A 17298-nucleotide genomic window follows, 5' to 3' on the forward strand; every position below is an offset into this window, starting at 1 on the left:
ATCTTTATTAAGAATAATATTTAAAGAGAACTGAAACCGAAACCCTAATCAATTACTATGACTCCCGTTAAACTCATTCCCTTCCCAAAAATAGTAAAATCAAAAATGTTTTCCATCTTGTAATCAATAAGACCGAAAGAAATCGCATTGGTATACAACAAGAACGGAAAATGAGATCAAAATCCCAACTTGTATTGCAAACGAAGAAATTGCCTCGAAACATTCGAATAAAAATGTAAAATTTTTATATCGGTTTTGGGACAGAGTGCGTTTGCAGTATTTGTTACAACCCTAAAACCCTTATATAGATTATATCAAATTGCATTTCAATGGACGAAACCCTATCAAATCTGATAAAACCTAATTTTGATTATCCAAATCGGGTTTAAACCCAAAAAGACCCTTGGAGATTTTTGGGAGATGGAAATAAAATTAAGTCGATAAAGAAGTGTACAAGTATTTAAAGGGCCTGAAAAATCAGAGAAGAAACTAAAAATCAGGCGAGTGATACTGGAAATTGATTTTGCAAGTTCCTACAAAGAGGTATAATTGTTTGAATCGTTAAATATTATTCAATCAAGAAGCTGACTTGCTGATTCCAAATCATCATAGTTTATACATGAGAAATTTGAACAATTTATGAAGAAAGTAAACCGACGCTCAAACAAGAAGAAAATAGGTTTTGGGATAAAAACGTTACACAGAGAAGCTGAGTTTTTATAGAGTTTCTTTTTTTCCTTTTTTTTTTTTGTTGAGATTGGAGTTTTTATAGAGTTGAAATTAGGGTTTCGTACTGGAGTTTGGATTTGGGACGTTATAGGCAGACGCCCTCTCAATTTGCCTTGAGGGAGGCGCCTTTAAAACTACCCATAAAATTATTGTAAATTACCTCTTTTTTGAAGAAATTATTGTAGATATCATAAGTTAGTAAAAATAGAAATAAAATTATTGTAGACATCATTTGTGAATGATAAATATAAACTTTTAGCAATTTCATCCAAGAAAGCAAGAAATGTGAAACAATCAATGTTAATATGGTAAAGAAGTTAACTTAACTCTCACAGTGTTAAGTTAGTTTGAATAGTCCTGATCATACAGCACTTTATGCCAAAATTATATAGTATATTTGGATAGCTAGATGTGACAATGCTTCTCCTCCAAAGAGCAAACCCCTATGCAGGTAATCACGAGTATCCAGAGAGTAGCAACCATTCTAACTCGTAAACAAAAAGAGAAAAACAACGACACATTGTGGACACCTCCCGAAAAGCCATTTCTCAAATGTAATGTAGATGCGTCCTTCTTGTCTCTCTTAGACCCAGCGGGCATCGGTTGCATCATTCACTATGAGCAGGCGGACTTCATTATTGTAATGGCTGACACTATCAGAGGACAAACAGCAGAAGAATGCGAATGTCAAACCATTTTTCACGCAATGAAGTGGGCAACACATCTAAAGATCACTCACCTTCATATTGGGAGCGACAATCAAAACCTCATCCGATAACTGAACATAGACGGTTCGACGATAGACTGCCAATCAGAGAAATTCATGGAGAACATTGGGAATCTTAAGACCTGCTTCGAAGAGATCAAATTCTCCTACATCTCGAGGAATCAAAACAGGATGGCGGACAAACTCGCAAAGTGGGGAAAGAAAAATCTTTATCAGCGCTCGTGGCACTCCCTTCATGAGTTTCAAACTGATCCTGGTGTTTAGTTCCTTTCCTTCTTGTTTCTTTCAACAAAAAAAAAGTTAGTTTGAATAGGATTGAATTAATTTAACAACATCAAATATAGTTTATGTCTAATTAAATTCGAGTTAGTTTCTGACTAAAACTACACAAATAATGCGACTCCTTCGCTTAATGTGGCACTTCGCTGTGACCCAGCTACAAAATAACCATGAAAGACTAAAACATGTCAAAACCAACTTTTTTATACGATCTGTAAATCGCCAAGGAAGATCGATCAAATCTGAAAGATAGACAGACATGGCAAATTATATTTTTGACGACTACCAAAGCGTGATGTCATTTAAACCAGTGCTTCATCACCGCATCATCTCACGATCATCGTAGTCGGTCATCTGAACCTATATAAACATACCAAGTTTGCTCTAATCAATTATCGAAGATTCAACTTCTAAATTCAAACTTTGAATTCAATTCTTTAACTACAAAATCACCGTACTGACTTGAAAGTCGGAGAGATTTCTAAATTTTTTTGGAAATTATATTTTTTTTAATTTCAAGGAAAAGTTCATTGTTTGGTTTGTTGATTCTTCATTATCTGAGTGATACCTTAAAATCATTTTTAGACATCATCAGTAAGGATACATCATGCATAAATATTTAAATTAAATAAATCCGTTTACTGCCATCATTAAAGACATTTTGAGCTCTAAAGACCATGTAAAAGCTCTTAAGACCATCATATGACATGTAAGACTATTTCTACTTTTACTTTATTTATGCTTTTTGACACAAGTCATTAAATGATATATTTCACCTCTAACTTGAATTACATTAGTAGATACACAACCAACATGGCAGCGTTGTTCAGCGTTTTCTGGTCAATGGATTAGTTGTGCATTTAGGCATGTAAAATGATAGGAAAAGATCCACAATAGATACCAGTTGTTAGTTGGAACTGTTTTTTGGTTGCTTTTCTTCCATTTTGTGACAAAAAATCATTACAGAAGTTGTTTTCAGCGCACTATACGACTACCGTTCACGAACTATTAGGAATCATCTTGATTGAGGATAACAATTTCGAAAAAGAAAACCCATCTTCCCTGTAGTTTCAACAAATAAAAGAAAAACTGGAAAGTAGAATGAGAATGCCAAAAGTCATTCAATTACACATAAAACTAACAAAAGTTACATTCCTAACACATAAGAGGAATAATACTAAATTTTAGAAAAAATTTACAACTTCCATTTTCACTGTCATTTTTACATTTTTTTCTCAACTTAAAACCTAAATCTGAAAACCCATCAAGATTTCATAGATGTGAGGAAAACCCATGTCTTAGATTTTGAGATAAACAACAATGGTGTTGCTATTTTGGAATTCTAGAAGTTATTTTCCAAGAACAGGTTTAGTTGAGAAGATACTAAAAAAATATAAGAACTCAACAAGATCTCGTAACGCACAAAGATATCCGATTCTGAAAAGTGAACAATACCCATCTCTTAGATTTTTCAGAAGTTGTGTTGCAGAAACAAATTCTGTCGAGGAGATGCAGGTCTAATCTCTTCCTCCAAGGACCTTAATCCATCACCAACTCCACCTCCTACATTTCCTGCATTTTTAGGTTCTAGATTCTTTCCATCTGCATCCGATTCTGACACCGAAGATTTTCTTCTCTGAGACGAAGCCACACTGGGAAACGTAATCCATGACGGAGCTCTGAATTCAAATCTTTGATCTTCACCTTCAACAGTATCAGTTTCCGAGCCTGATCTATTCGAAGACATCTGTGAGGTTTTCTTGTTCATCCTACTACTTCCTAGTATAACTTCAGTAGGTAATATTGGTTGTTCATTACATGGACTTCCCATTAAAAGAGCAAGAGCTTGTTCTAAAGCCGTCGTTACCTTATCCATCGATGGTCGTTCTTTTCCTCTCATTCGAACACATTTACAAGCGATATTCGCGATCCTAATAAGAGCTTCAATATCTGGAGGAGGTTTCAATACTGGGTCTAAAATTGCAGATATATCACCATTTCTAATTTGTGGAACCGCCCATTCAACTATATTCCCATCATCTTCGAACTGTTCTTCAATGGCTTTTCTACCACTTAGGATTTCCAAGAGCAAGACACCAAAACTGTAAACATCAGACTTGGTTGTGAGATAATGAAGTCTATAGTATTCGGGGTCGAGATAGCCTAAGGTTCCAGCTGGTAGTTCAGCTAAAGGTGAGCTACTATCTGCAGGACCCAACAAAGAAAGACCAAAATCGGCAACACGAGCATTATGTTCTTGATCAATGAGTATGTTTGAAGATTTAATGTCACGGTGAATCACAGGTGGGCAAGCATACCCGTGTAAGTATTCGATTCCTCTAGCTGCTTGAACAACAATTGTGACTCTTTTGATCCAGTCTAATTGCTCCTTGAGATTTCTGTTCTTCCCGTGTAAATGTTGGTGTAGTGATCCATGAGCCATGAACTCATAAACCAGAAGCCTTTCTCTCCCTTCTTCACAATAACCCAATAGATTAAGCAAGTGAGCATGGTTTAATCTAGAGAGCAAATCAAGTTCAGTATGGAATTCCTTAGAATTCTTTTGTAAATCAGTCGACATTACCGCTCTTTTGACAGCAACAACAGATCCATCCTTTAATACGCCTTTAAACACACAAGAAAAGCTTCCTTTTCCTACTTGAGATTCTTCTTTAAACCCACCAGTGGCTCTCTCGAGCTCCTCGTAACTGAACACTTTAGCCCTCCTCATTTTGAGGTCATCTAGATCAGGCCGGACTTTATTTTTGTCATTGTTTCTTGTCGGAGAGTTTCTACTGCTCTCTATGCTTTTCGAGTTTCTTGCTGAACACTGACAGTTTTGCAGTTTGTATCGTACATAGTAACAAGAAGTTAAAGTCACTGCACTTACCAAAAACACCGCGAAGATTAGTCCAGCAACAAAGATTGGCATCTGAAGGGACCAGAACTTCCGATTCTTTTTCAATTCCTTCCCAACATGAGAAGAAGAAGAAGAAGAACAATTTGACAAGCACTCGTGAGAGAAACAACTAGAACAGTTGTATTCACATTGTCGATCAGATTTTGTCGTGCAGTGATTGGTTTCATACATTTCAGAAGGGCAGCCATTACTACAAGGCAAGCAAACTCTGGAGTTTGGGTTCTTACAAGTTTGTTCTCCATGGCTAAATTCATAAAAACCTTCACTACAAGGATTTAAAACACAGGGTCCTGGTGAAACTGCCGTAGGGAGAGAAGAAGGAAAACCAAGGCCCCAACATACGGGTTGTAGAGATATCTCAAGAACACCGCATGTAAAATAATCTCCTGCAGCAATCTGATAAAACTTAACCCCGTTAGGAGTCGGAGTACTTTTCTCGGTCCGAAAACCCCAACAAATAACACCATGGTCAGACAATTTGATCCCACAGGCATGAAATCTACCTCCTACAACAACAATCATAGGATCAGGAGGAACTAAATCGACATTTGTTTGAACTAAATTAGCAGCAATTGAGATTTCTTTCTCTGAATTCATACTCCTTCCCCAACAAAAAACCGTAAAATAACCTTCTATAAGTCCACAAACATGATAACCTCCCGCTGATATCTTCTCGAACCCTTTATTGCCTGGAATTAAACCGATAATGTCACTTCCTGTCTGGTCTCCCCAACAAAACACTGTGCTGTTTTCGGAAAACAACCCACAGTTGAAAACTGAACCAGCCGTGATAGACTTGAACATACCATCAAACACATAATTAGCTGTCATATTATAACCCCAACAATCAATAAAAGAAGTGTTTCGATTCAATCTACGATTATCGGGTTTTCTTAGACCACATAAATGGTTATCTCCAGCACTGATTTCCGAGTAAGTAGCTCCTTCAGCCATGGGTTGAGGAACACCCATTTGAATGTAAATGCTATTTCCCCAACAGTAAGGTTTACTAGATTCTAATAGAAGACCACAAACAAAACCATCTCCAGCTGTTAAACCAGAAAATGGGAATCTAGCAGGAGTTCCATAAACTACAGCTGAATCTGATCCATAACAGGTTACAAGATGAGACCCATCTGATTTTAAACCACAAAAAACTGGACCATTTTCTCCATAAGAAACAGCAATGGAAGACATGGAACCTAAGCCTAGAACATGCCACCATGAATCTAAATGAAAAAACACCAAGATCATAACTTGGTGAAAAAATCCAACTCTCCAGGTCTTCATTTGGATGACCCAGATCACCAAATCCCTAATATAAAAAACCTACAGTTTGATTCAGAAAAGTGTAAGCTTTTCAATAAGCATCTTCAAGAACACCAACCCAAATGAGTAAAATATGAAAATTACTACTCTTTACTAACTAAAACCAATATTTAAATAAGAATAATGGTTATCAGTAAACACCCAAACCTTGCTAAAAACTGTAATGAAATCTTCATTACATTTATCTTCAGACCCAGATGAAATTTTTCAAATTTGAACAAGAAATTCAGCTTTGTAAGCCTTCATTTCTCTCCTCCTATTGTTTTGGATAGTAATAAAGTGGGCTTCATTTAGAAACCAAGAAGTAGAAGATATAAAATGGAATTACCTCAACCCAAGATTACATTTTCTGTGCTGTTCTAAAAACTTAACTCCAATTTTCAAAACTTTCACTACTCCCAAGTTTGTTGTCCATTATATTTTCCTGTTGTTTTCTTCAGCTAGATTTGACTAAAGGGTAGCTTAAAGAGACTATGAATAGAGGAATTTTAGTGAAGATAGATTGGAGATCTAGTTAATGGTGATGATGAATAAGATAGAGAGAGAGTAATAAATGGCATTGAAGTGGAGTTCCTAAAAATGGACAAGAGTGTAGGTGGAAGACTGTAAATGAGAAATAAATGCTTTTTGATCTTTGTCTTGGATGGACTAGAGACCCTGGATTTCTGCTTCTGCACATATGCCAACCAATTTTCATTTTTTCTTTTTTAAATCTTTACTACCCCCTATACATACAAGCTCTGGCATTGAGCACCACACCACTTCTTTTTCTGTTTTCCCTCTTTTTTCTCAAGAAAGTTTCTTACTTTCTCTTTCTAAATATCATACTTTATCCAACCCAAAAATTTAAAACTAGGTTCATGAATCACTTTCTAATACATTTTTTTCTATGTTCTTTCTTTCCATGGAAAATGTTTGAGTCCTACTATTTGTAGTAGAGAAACTCATGTGTCACTCACCACCCAACCAAAATACACTACTCATAGCTAATGAAAGTAAACCTAGATGAAAAAAGATCCACTTTGATCCCGACTCGCATTGTCATTTTTAAGAGAAATACACCAACTAAAAACCAACTGAACTTCTACTATGGTCATTCTTAACGAAATCCTAGACAAAGAGAGGGTTACCTCAATTTAAAATTTACCAAAGGCGTAACTCTACTCTAACTGGCAGGTAGGAAAATAGTCCCAAGTGTTTTCGATTTGGTACCATATTTTTCTAAAGAAAATAATTAGAAAGTGATCCAATGATTTCATAACTTTATTTTACAATTTGACATCTTTGTCACAAAAGTCTACTTCATTTTTTGGATTGTTCTTAAATTGGTCTGATTAGTTAAAAGTAAAGTTATCAAAATATAATTGTTCCATCATTTAGTGACCCAAACAGAAAGGAAAATTTGATTCACACTCTTTATACAGATTTTATTATATTCTTTAGTTTAGCCGTCTTTCTACTGGTTCGGTCATGTTCTTTCTAACCTAGCAGTCATTCTACTAATTCAACCGTATTTCTAAGGAAATGTAACAGAAAACAAAATAGAAAGCAACTTTTTCTGAAAGGAATAACTAGCAACAGATACCCGTTACGAGGGGGAAAAGCCCCTTGGAGAAAAGGGAGAGAAGTTTACTAAAAAAAAAACAAAATCAAAGATCTTGTCACGAGCTCAGGAAATTTTTTTGGGATTGTTTCGATTAGTTTGTAACATTTCCAGCTTCATCCGACTACAAAGTGAACTTAATAATCTACCAGTGAGCTATATTAGAAGAGCTCTAATAAGTAATGCAAAATTAGAAGAGAATATGCCATGTAGAAGCAACATAACAAGAACATCAATGACCATAGTCAAATGGAACACTGGCATTAGAAATTTAGGCAGAGAAACGGCAAGGTCTAAATTAGGGGAATTTGGCCAAAACTCCCTAAGAAATTATGACTTTGGTTAAAAAGGATTCATCAAAGTATTTTAGGCTTCACCTCCCTAATGGCAATTATGTAATTTTCAATTTCAGTAAAATGACCAACCTAACCCTAGTCTAAGAAAATACCTTGCAAACACTTTGCACTGCCTTGCAAACACCTTGCACTGCCTTGCAAACACCTTGCACTGCCTTGCAAAGCCTTGCAAACACCTTACATGATTTTTGCAAACACCTTGGATAGCCTTGCAAACAAATTGCAAAGCCTTGCGAACACCTTGCAGAGCCTTGCAAAAACTTTGCAGGGCCTTGCGAACACCTTGCATGACTTTTGCAAATACCTTGCACAACCTTGCGAACACCTTGCAGAGCCTTGCAAAGCTTTGCAATTACCTTGCAGAGCCTTGCAAAGCTTTGCAAATACTTTGCAGAGCCTTGCAAACACCTTGCAGAGCCTTGCAAACACCTTGCAGAGCCTTGCAAACACCTTGCAGTGCCATGCAAATGGTTTGCAAATTAGTTTTTGAATTAATTTAACATGAAATTTGTTACAAATTATTATATTTTGTCTAATAGAATGTTGTATCGAAAAACTAGCTAAAACCCCTACAAATTCATAATAGTCATTTTATAAGCTCTAGCACCATCATTTTACATTTCTTCGAAAAACTTCCAAAGCTTTCATGAAATTCACAATTTGAACATAAATACCAATTATGATTGTCCAAGAAAAAATATTTCTCATAGGCATTTCATCTAACAACTTTATAGCTATTTCAACCAATCTAAATCTTGTATAACCAACTAATGTTGCATTCCAAGCAACAACATCTCTTTCAAGCATTTTATCAAACACATTGCTTGCATCAACTATACTTTCACAACTTCCATATAAATCCAACAAATAAGTTTGAACATAAAGATCAAAACTAACAAATTGTCATCCATCATTCATAACTCAATGAAAATAAAGCAATGAAGAAGTTGAATTATACCATGAAACACTATCAATGTCTCCTTCCATTGAAAGTATATAAAACTTTCTCTCTCTAGAATTTAGAACCAAAAACTAAATCAAACCCCTTAAAAGCCTCTTCAAACAACAAGCAAATAGATTAAATCACCAAAACCTAAAAACATCAACCTATCTTATAGCCAAAATCAATTCAAACCCCAAAAATTCTAATCGGCGTCGACAATCCAACTCGGTTCGGTCATGAGAAAAACTCAAATTTTTGATTTATTAGTTAGATTATTACTAGGCATTTCTAATTGAATGAAGGGTATTTTTGACTCTTAAAAAGTTGGTGCCTTTAAAAATGTCCTTCAAGCCTATTTTTATAACTTACTTGGGGCCTAGCTAGTTAAAAAGATGGATTGTCTTTTTAACAAAAAAATACTAGAAATTGGGCCTCCGGCCCAATTTCCTGTCTAAATTATTCCATGGATTTCTTTTTTGAACTATATATAATATGGATAATCACTTTTGTTGTTCTTCGCCGTCTGGATACTCAGTGTGGGATAGTCGAAGACTCTTGTCGGATACTAGCGGCCACTTCAATGAGAATGTGAGATTTGTATGTACATCTTATCATCTTATATTATTCTAAATTTCTAACATAATTATGCTAACTGCTAAGACTATAATATACTACTCCACGGCCCGTTTCCTAAGGGGGCCCTGTCTTAATGAGGTGGCGGTTCTGGAAGTTAACCCGCCGCCATAGCCGATCGATCCTGCCAGGCCAGCTGGCCGGCAGGGAGTTGGATTAAGCTTTCAACTAGTCAAAGACAACGATAAAAACAAAGTGCTTAATTTAATTGAAAGCATTATGGAGAGTTTTCTGTTGTGAAGGTATGGCTATATGACTCAAGTCGATTAACAAATCCAGAAAACATACATTAAGCTCCAGTTTACTGTACAAAGAAACGAACAATCTACCTAGCTGCGATAATGAGTTCAGACAAAATGAAATATCGCAAAATGGACAATACATTACAAGATTACATCATGTGTTTGCGTTGTTAGTCCCGCCATACTTGAGGATGAACTTGTTTCCATTGCATTCGAGCATTTCATTTCACTTGGGGTACGTTCTATATTGCTCTTTGTCAGAAACCTCTGCCTCATCTCCAATGTTTTCTTCAGACCATGCCGAAAGAAATCTGGATAATCTACTACTTCATCGATTTTTCTTCCCATCACTTGCACCAAGAACTTGATTCTCGGTTGCAAAGAATTCTTGACACTTTTAATCAAAACAGGAGGATACCCAGTAATTAGAACAACTATCTGTCCATCTCCAAATCCGCTTTTCTTGAGAAAAGAGAGATTGGGTCTCAAGATCTTTTCAACGTCTTTACATAAAACTTCAGGGAAATTAATCGCAACCCTTTGGAGATCCAGTTGTGTCAGACCAACTGACTTTAGAAACTCACAAGTAGGATAGAGCCTTTTCTCTACACTATAACCCATTATAAATGGATTCTTTACTAGCACTTTGTTATACAATCTATAAGTAGTGTTCATGAGACAAGTTAGCAATTCAAAAATCTTCTCATGAACACACAAGAATCTAGGGACTCATGTTTGTCACAAAATCGATATGGAAATATGAACATTAGGTAATTATTAACATGAAATAATTACATACCTTTCTCCATTGTAGAGATTAGAAATAACTTGAACCAATATAAGCTTCTTTCTTGAATAAGATTAACTCCTTAATTCTCTACTTACTAGAAGATGAACTTGTATACTCTTTTCTCTTCTATTCTTCAAGCACTAGTGATGGAGATACTAGCTTGAGTTAATGAGCAAGAGCATAGCTTTCCATCTTATTCTCCATCTCTATTTATACAAGTCTCTAATCCATCATAGAGTTTGTACAAGTTACTACATGGGTGTCATGTGTTCCCTTATGTGTCAAGCAACAAGTCCATTAGGTGTCATTAGGTGTCATGAAACAAGACAAGTGTCCCTTATGTGTCAAGCCACAAGACCATTAGGTGTCAAGACACAAGACAAGTGTCCCTTATGTGTCAAGCAACTAGACTATTAAGTGTCAAGACACAAGACAAGACAACACACCTCATTAGTCTATACACCTCATGCTTATAGATGGGCCTTGTTGTCAACACATAGTTAGTGTCCATAGATTCAATACATGAATGAGTTTTATGAGCCCAACAAACCTTTAGCCCAACAAGTCTATACATGATCTTATTGTATGGGACATACTAATGAGCCTTGTTCATGAAAATTGGCGAATGGGCCTTGCATGAACATAGCCCATGTTTACATTCTCCCACTTGGACCATACAATTGAAAACAAAATTCTAGGTTTTCAAAGATCATTTAAAACTTTTAGTAAATGTATTGGTTAAGGCTGAGGCTCAAAAAACATATATGCGCGCATTTTAAAATTAACTCCATTCATATCTAGTGAACACAATCTCATTAACAGGTAGGTTACTAATGCGAGTCATAGCGGTTACATGTCTGAAAGCGACATATTTCCTTCCATGTACCACGATATTAGCAACTTCCTAACATTACCATTCATTGGAGATTAGATACAAAATCAAGTACACAAGTGGTTTTGTTTCAATTCAGCTATGTCTGATTAAGACTATTCCTGTCTAATCAAGACTATTCTTGTTACTTTCACTCATTTCAATTATGCACATATGAGTAAACAAGAATTTGGAAACATAACATTTATGAGATCTCAATTAGTATTTGTAGAAACTTACATACATATCAATCCACTACGATACAAGGATTACTAAGACCCATCGTTGCAACATGTTCCTTAAAGGGCTTAGATACCAAACCCTTGGTTAGTGGATCAGCTACCATACACATGGTACTAATATGTTCTACAATTACTGTATGTTTCCGAACCTCCTCTTTTACAATAAGATATTTGAGCTCAAGGTGTTTGCTTCCTCGTGAGTTCGAATACTTATCATTTTTAGAGAAGTATACTGCGGCAGTATTATCACAATAAATTCTCAGCGCCTTGGCAATAGAGTCGACAAGTCCAAGTCCTGAGATAAAATTCCGCAGCCATAAAGCATGAATTGTGGCTTCATAACATGCCACAAACGCAGCCTCCATTGTGCAAGATGCATAAATACTTTGCTTAATGCTTCTCCATGATATCGTTCCTCCAGCTAATAGGAACACATATCCAGAAGTGGATTTTCTACTATCAGTACATCCAGCAAAGTCGGAGTCTGAGTAACCTATTACTTCCAGGTTATCTTTTCTTCTGAAAGTAAGCTTATAGTTTTTCGTTCCTTGTAAGTACCGCATCACCTTTTTTGCTGCTTTTCAGTGAGTCATCCCTCGGTTACTTTGGTAACGACCAAGTATTCCTACTGCGAAGCTAATGTCTGGACGGGTACAAACTTGTGCATACATAAGACTTCCTACTGCAGAAGCATAAGGAATACTTTCCATTCCTTTTCTTTCAAAGTCATTCTTAGGACATTGCATGAGACTTAACTTATCTCCTTTCTGTATTGGTGTATCAGTCGGTGCACAATCCTTCATGCCAAATCTCTCTAAAACTTTTTCGATATAGCTCTTCTGAGACAAACCAAGTGGACCTTGTTTTCGATCTCGAAAAATTTCGATCCCGATCACAAATTTTGCCTCATTCATATCTTTCATTTCAAAGTTCTTAGAGAGAAATTTCTTGGTTTCATACAGTAGACCAAGATCATTAGTGGCTAGGAGTATGTCATCCACATATAAGATCAAAAATATGAACTTACTCCCACTGACCTTCTGATATATACATTGATCAACAATGTTTTCTTTAAATCCGAAGGTCACAATGGTATCATTAAACTTAAGGAACCATTGTCTGGAGGCTTGCTTAAGTCCATATATTGACTTATTCAATTTACACACCATATGTTCCATACTCATTTCTGAGTAACCTTCTGGTTGTTCCATGTAGACATCTTCCTCTAAACTCCCATTTAGAAAAGCTGTTTTCACATCCATTTGGTGAAGCTCTAGATCATAATGAGCCACCAAAGCCATAATGATTCTAAATGAGTCTTTTCTTGATACAGGCGAAAATGTATCATGATAATCAATGCCTTCTTTCTGAGTGAAACCTTTTGCAACAAGTCTGGCTTTATATCGTTCAACTTTGCCTTTAGAGTCGAATTTGGTCTTGAAGACCCATTTACACCCGATTTTCTTACACCCTTCAGGCAATTGAACCAGATCCCAGACTTTGTTCTGTTTCATAGATTTCAACTCTTCATTCATTGCATCAATCTATTTAGAAGAATTATTGCTATTTACTGCTTGTGAAAATGAAACTGGATCTTCCTTACTTGTCCCAATGTCATATTCAGATTCCTGAAGATATACTACATAATCAGAAGAGATCGCAGACTTCCTTATTCTCTGAGATCTGCGTAACTCTACTGGATCATGAGATTGTGGGTCCATCAATTGTGGTTCACTATCAACAGTTGGATAGTTTTCATGAGGAACAACAATATTTTCAATAGGTAAGGGTATGGGAACAGTTACCCTTACTTCTTTAATAACCACATTTCGTGGTTCAGGACTCCCACTATTCTCATGATTCTCAAGGAATCTTGCATTGCCAGTCTCAACAATTCTAGTGGTATGGTTAGGACAATAAAATCTATACCCTTTGGATTTATCAGGGTATCCAATAAAGAACCCACTGATAGTTCTTGAGTCCAATTTCTTTTCTTGTGGGTTATAGATTCTAGCTTCTGCTGCGCAACCCCAAACACGAAAGTGCCTTAAACTGGGTTTCCTACCAGTCCATAACTCAAAAGAAGTTTTAGGAACTGACTTACTAGGAACTCGTTTTAAGACATATGCAGCAATTTTAAGAGCTTCACCCCATAACATAATGGGTAAAGTAGAGTTGCTCATCATGCTCCTAACCATATCCATTAGAGTTCTATTACGCCTTTCAGCAACACCGTTCTGCTGAGGCGTTCCTGGCATTGTATATTGTGCACAAATGCCAAGCTTTTCTAGGAGTTTAGCAAATGGACCAGGATGTTGTCCTGATTCGTCATACCTTCCATAATATTCACCACCTCTGTCTGACCTGATGATTTTCACCTTTTTATCTAATTGTCTTTCAACCTCAGTGATAAAAATCTCAACAACAGTTACTGCCTGAGATTTATCATGTAACAAATAGATATACCCATAACGTGAAAAATCATCTATAAATGTGATGAAATATTTCTCTCCACCAATACATGCAATGGAGAGAGGTCCACAAATATTAGTATGGATGATCTCAAGAAGTTCTCTGCTCCTTGTGGCTCCTTTCTTGGTGTGTGTTGTTGTCTTTCCTTTTATACAATCGACACACATCCCAAAATCGGTGAAGTCTAGGTTTGACAAAATCCCATCCTTCGCTAATCTCATCATTCTTTCTTTGGAGACATGCCCCAATCTTTTATGCCACACATTGCTAGAGTTCTCATTTATTTTATGCTCAATTCCAAAACTTACATTAGGATGCAGGCTTAAAATAGATTCAGCAAACTGATTATCAAGACTGATTTTATAATGTTTATCATATAAAACGCCAGAACCTATAACACATTTATTTTTATACAAGTCAAAACGTTGATTTCCTAAAGACAGTTTATAACCCAAAAGATCTAGTTGAAACATAAAAACTAGATTACGAGATAAGGTTGGAACAAAAAGAGTATTATACAAATTCAAAAAACAACCAGTATCAAGTTTTAAACGATAGGTTCCAACAGATAAAACTTCAGAGGAAATCTGGTTTGCCATAAAAATGAAACGTTCAGTCTGACTTGGGTTTCGGCTTGAAACAAAGCCCTGCATCGTTTTAGAAACATGAACATTAGCGCCCGTGTCGAGCCACCAAGTATTAGAAGGAATTTCAACAAGATTTGATTTGAAACATACAAGAGCTAACTGCTCACCTTTCTTTTCGAACCAAGCCTTACGCTTTGGACAATCTGCCTGAAAGTGTCCAATCTTTCTACAAAAATGGCATCTGAATTCCTTCTTCTTAATATGAACTTGGGGAGCTAAAGCAGGTTCATGGTTCTTTGGTGCGACAACTTTCTTACCTTTCTTGGGCTTCCAATTCTTTCTTTTCACTTCTTGAGTAACAAGATTAGTAGAGAAACTTTCTTGTTGTCTTAACCTTGTCTCCTCTTGAACTAACATACTAGATAGTTCATTCACATTCCATTGTTCCTTAAGTGAATTGTAATTCATCTGGAATGGTCCATACTGAGGAGGCAAGGAATTCATAATAAAACGAACAAGAAAAGGCTCCTCTACATTCATACCAAGTCCATTAAGTCTCGCCGCAATGTTAGTCATTTCAATTAAGTGCTCTTGCATACCTCTCACACCGTCATACTTTATGGTAGTGAGTTGAGCCATTAGCGTGCCAGCTAGAGACTTATCGGCTGCACGGAATCTCTCCTCAACTGCATTAATGAAGTCTTTAGCATTATCAGTTTGAGGAAGGGATGACTTTATATTGCTTGCAATAGTCATTCGCATAAACATCATGCTTAGTCTGTTTGATTTTTCCCAAGCGTCAAACAAATTTTTCTCATCAGTGCTACTTGATACATTTAGAGTAGCAGGTCTATCAGACATAAGGGCTCGATCCATATCAAGAACACCTAAAGTGAACTTGACATGTTCGCTCCATTCTGAAAAATTTGAGCCAGTAAGCAAGGGAACAGACGCAACTTGCGAATGTAGGGATATCAGCGCAGATACTGCAAACATTTAGACAATATACTATAAGCAAGTTAACTATATCAAAATTTATCCTTTGGGTCTAAATTAAGATATATACCATACAATTCATCATTTAAATACCATACATAAATGAGTCCATTAGTGTATCGTCTAACCACAAAAGGGTTCATCACCTTTGGGCAATAGAACCAAGTTGATTAGATGGTACAAAGCATTAACAATAATATTCAATCAACTTATAATTCTTCTTTGGAAAAATTACACGTTATCGAAGTAGTTTAATGCAAATTACTCGACATAAGTTTGAACGTTAATTAACCTTCTTAGATATGTAAGATTAGTTCAAAAGTCACTTTGGCAACCTTTTCACTAATTATACATATCATGGTTAAACTTTTATTCTTATGTCAAATTTTCATTTAAAACTTTTATAAAAGACAATTTTCATATACTTCAGTTATTTGACTATAACAAAACTTTAATTAGCCAATAAAATGAACTTTAATATTGTCTTCTTACAAGTTATAAAATTAACCTTTTGCTAGTTTTTATCGAAAATTCATAAGGCGATAAAACACATAAAGAAAGGTTCTCTTAAATCAAAACCAAAATTCATTAGTGGTTTTTAATAACTTTTAACTCAATTAAAAGAACTTTTATGAAACTACATGAGTTCCTTAATACAAAAGATTTTAAGTTTCAAAATCAACTCATATAGCTTCTAAAAATATATTTCCAATATGGCAACAAAACATAGATTAAAATTCAATAATATGCTAAAACGATTTTGAACAAACATGAAGTCCACACCCATAGCTCTGATACCACATGTTATACAATCTATAAGTAGTGTTCATGAGACACGTTAGCAATTCAAAAATCTTCTCATGAACACACAAGAATCTAGGGACTCATGTTTGTCACAAAATCAATATGGAAATATGAACATTAGGTAATTATTAACATGAAATAATTACATACCTTTCTCCATTGTAGAGATTAGAAATAACTTGAACCAATATAAGCTTCTTTCTTGAATAAGATTAACTCCTTAATTCTCTACTTACTAGAAGATGAACTTGTATACTCTTTTCTCTTCTATTCTTCAAGCACTAGTGATGGAGATACTAGCTTGAGTTAATGAGCAAGAGCATAGCTTTCCATCTTATTCTCCATCTTATTCTCCATCTTTATTTATACAAGTCTCTAATCCATCATAGAGTTTGTACAAGTTACTACATGGGTGTCATGTGTCCCCTTATGTGCCAAGCAACAAGTCCATTAGGTGTCATTAGGTGTCATGAAACAAGACAAGTGTCCCTTATGTGTCAAGCCACAAGACCATTAGGTGTCAAGACACAAGACAAGTGTCCCTTATGTGTCAAGCAACTAGACCATTAAGTGTCAAGACACAAGACAAGACAACACACCTCATTAGTCTATACACCTCATGCTTATAGATGGGCCTTGTTGTCAACACATAGTTAGTGTCCATAGATTCAATACATGAATGAGTTTTATGAGCCCAACAAACCTTTAGCCCAACAAGTCTATACATGGTCTTATTGTATGGGACATACTAATGAGCCTTGTTCATGAAAATTGG

At 35.7% G+C, this 17298-nt stretch overlaps 1 protein-coding gene across 2 annotated transcripts; it reads right to left on the minus strand.

The window, feature by feature from the left end:
• Positions 1-2843: 2843 nt before the first annotated feature.
• LOC147543709 (serine/threonine-protein kinase-like protein CR4) lies at positions 2844-7088 on the minus strand. 2 transcript variants are annotated; one of them, XM_086632777.1, is made up of 2 exons: positions 6313-7088; positions 2844-5984 (listed from the first exon to the last, which is right to left on the minus strand). In XM_086632777.1, exon 2 carries the CDS (start codon positions 5943-5945, stop codon positions 3207-3209), a length of 2739 nt encoding a protein of 912 aa, XP_086488903.1. In that variant the 5' UTR covers positions 5946-5984; positions 6313-7088; the 3' UTR covers positions 2844-3206. The 2 variants fall into 2 exon arrangements, with proteins under 2 accessions (XP_086488903.1, XP_086488902.1); XM_086632776.1 differs by having other exon boundaries at positions 6132-6804.
• Positions 7089-17298: the final 10210 nt, after the last annotated feature.

Source organism: Eschscholzia californica, unplaced genomic scaffold (genome assembly GCF_041429995.1).
Source record: "Eschscholzia californica isolate CP2 unplaced genomic scaffold, dmEscCali1.0.p SCAF_4, whole genome shotgun sequence".
In the NCBI taxonomy this organism is placed as follows: domain Eukaryota; kingdom Viridiplantae; phylum Streptophyta; class Magnoliopsida; order Ranunculales; family Papaveraceae; genus Eschscholzia; species Eschscholzia californica.